The sequence below is a fragment of the Arachis ipaensis genome, chromosome B03 (genome assembly GCF_000816755.2).
Source record: "Arachis ipaensis cultivar K30076 chromosome B03, Araip1.1, whole genome shotgun sequence".
In the NCBI taxonomy this organism is placed as follows: Eukaryota; Viridiplantae; Streptophyta; class Magnoliopsida; order Fabales; family Fabaceae; genus Arachis; species Arachis ipaensis.
In genome coordinates, this window is record NC_029787.2 from 6,219,587 (window position 1) to 6,221,755 (window position 2,169).

Genomic DNA, 2,169 nt, shown 5'->3' on the forward strand with positions numbered 1-2,169 from the left:
TCCTAATTATATCCTAATTGATTTTTAGACTTTTTCAAAAGATATAAAAAAAAATAATTTAAAGATAAAAGATCACACTTTATTTTCTAAAATAAAATTCAAATGGATCCAAATCCCTAATTTACTTTACTGTAGTCATGAAAAAAGCGTAGGTCATCAAGCATCATCATTCCCAAATTGAAGAACTCGAATCGTCTAGTAACTTAACAGGTGAGAGAATCTTCTTCCCAATTTGATCCATCCCTTATTTTCTTCAACCAAAAACCCTTTTTTCAATTTATCTCTACAATCGAAGAATCCGTATAGCATTTCATTGAATTGAATTGAACTTGTTCAGTGTAACTCCTTGTCCTTCTCCCACCACAAAGATACAATCTTTATGCTCTCTTTCTCCCCTGCAATTCCCTTTTTGTGATGAATTTCTTCTACACTTGGGGTTGCTTTTGATTTAGGGATTGTGTATTTGGTTGTGGTCTCAATAGTTTTTGGGAGCTTCTGATTGAAGAGACTCTTTTTATCTTGTTTGGATTGTAAAGTAAGCTACCCTTTCAGCTGAAGTTTTGATCTTTGGGAAATTGCAAGAGTGTGGCTGGAAAAGTTAGGAGCTCTGGTAAATGGGGAAGCCTTTGTTCTATGAGATCTTGGAGAAGCCAGCAACTAGTTGCATCATAGGAATATGCAGTGCTATTTGGTTCTACATACGGAAGAAGAATATTGGATACTCACATGTTGGTCTGAGCTATGAGACTGTCATTGAAGGGCATTATTGGAGGATCATCACCTCTGCATTCTCCCATATAAGGGTTATTCATCTTGTTTTTAACATGATTGAACTTTGGTTTCTTGGGGGGGCGGTAGAGGAATTAGGGCACTTGGGTCTTGGTGTTGAATACTATTTGCAATACACACTTGTATTGGTTGTTTTATCAGGGTTGCTGGTTCTTGGAATGTACCACATATTGATTCAGAGATTTAAACTGGAGTATTTTCGCCGAATTCCAGCTGTTGGTTATTCGTGTGTTGTATTCGGGTGGCTGACAATTCTTGCTGTTAAGCAGCCTTCCTCCAAGTTGGATATCTTTCGATTCTTTTTGCTTCCAATCAGTTTCGCACCGTTTGAGTCGCTTGTTTTTACTTCGATTATTGACCCTCGGGCAGGTTTCCTTGGCCATTTATCAGGAATTGTGATTGGATATGCTATAGCATCGGGTTTGATTCATGGTATGAACAATTACTGGGCACTCTCCTTGTTGGGTTGGATCATACTTGTCTTCATCTTGAGCTTGAAGACATCTGGTGCTGTTGACTTCAACTTCCTTGAGATCGAATCCGTGACTGATCCATCCTTATCGTCGGTACGGTTTTTGGGATCAGACAAAAATCACTACCTTAACTACCATTTGTAGTTTAAAAATCTTAATAACGCATATAATGAAATTTTTAGAGGCTTAACATCACAAACAATTATTTATTTTTCAAAGAAATTAAATTTTCATTCACTAACTTCTTTGGATGGAATCAGCAATATAGACAATGTCATCTAACTAATAAATACGATTTGGGTAGTCTTCTATTTCCACGGTTTGAATGTTGTGATTTTTTTGGGTGGAGGGAGGATTTGGTGAAATGTAATTCAAAACGTGAGTTCGAATTGCTTATATATGTATTTATATACTAAATCAAAGCTAATGAATTTGATTTACCACTAGTATACGTTGCATGTAAATTGAATTCACTCAAATCAGTTTACTAGAGACACAAATCATGGATCTAATTTAAAACATATGGTTTCGATTCATTATGGGTGGATTTCAAACATTATTAAATCAAAACTAAAAGATTTGGTTTACATATAAATCTAGTAGTTTGAATTTATTTGATTCGATTTGTCACTATAATGACTAAATTAAATTTAGTCAATTTAATTTATATATAATTGTGAATCAAGACATGCATGTAATATTTCTTCTTTTAGAAAATTCATGTAAAATTGATTGTGATCTAGTTTCTTACTTTCTTTACATCATTTGTCCACAAATTTATTTGTTTGAAGCAAACTAAAGCACTTGGAGAACAAAACATATTGGTTATTGGATATACACATGATGAATATAAGAATTGAGAATTTTTTTATAACACTCACTAATAAAATATGTAAAAATTTATATG

At 33.7% G+C, this 2,169-nt stretch overlaps 1 protein-coding gene across 1 annotated transcript; it reads left to right on the forward strand.

Annotated features, from left to right (window-relative positions):
* On the forward strand, positions 121-1,778 carry LOC107628978 (RHOMBOID-like protein 13). The gene is made up of 2 exons (XM_016331632.2): positions 121-210; positions 553-1,778. Exon 2 carries the CDS (start codon positions 615-617, stop codon positions 1,404-1,406), a length of 792 nt encoding a protein of 263 aa, XP_016187118.1. The 5' UTR covers positions 121-210; positions 553-614; the 3' UTR covers positions 1,407-1,778.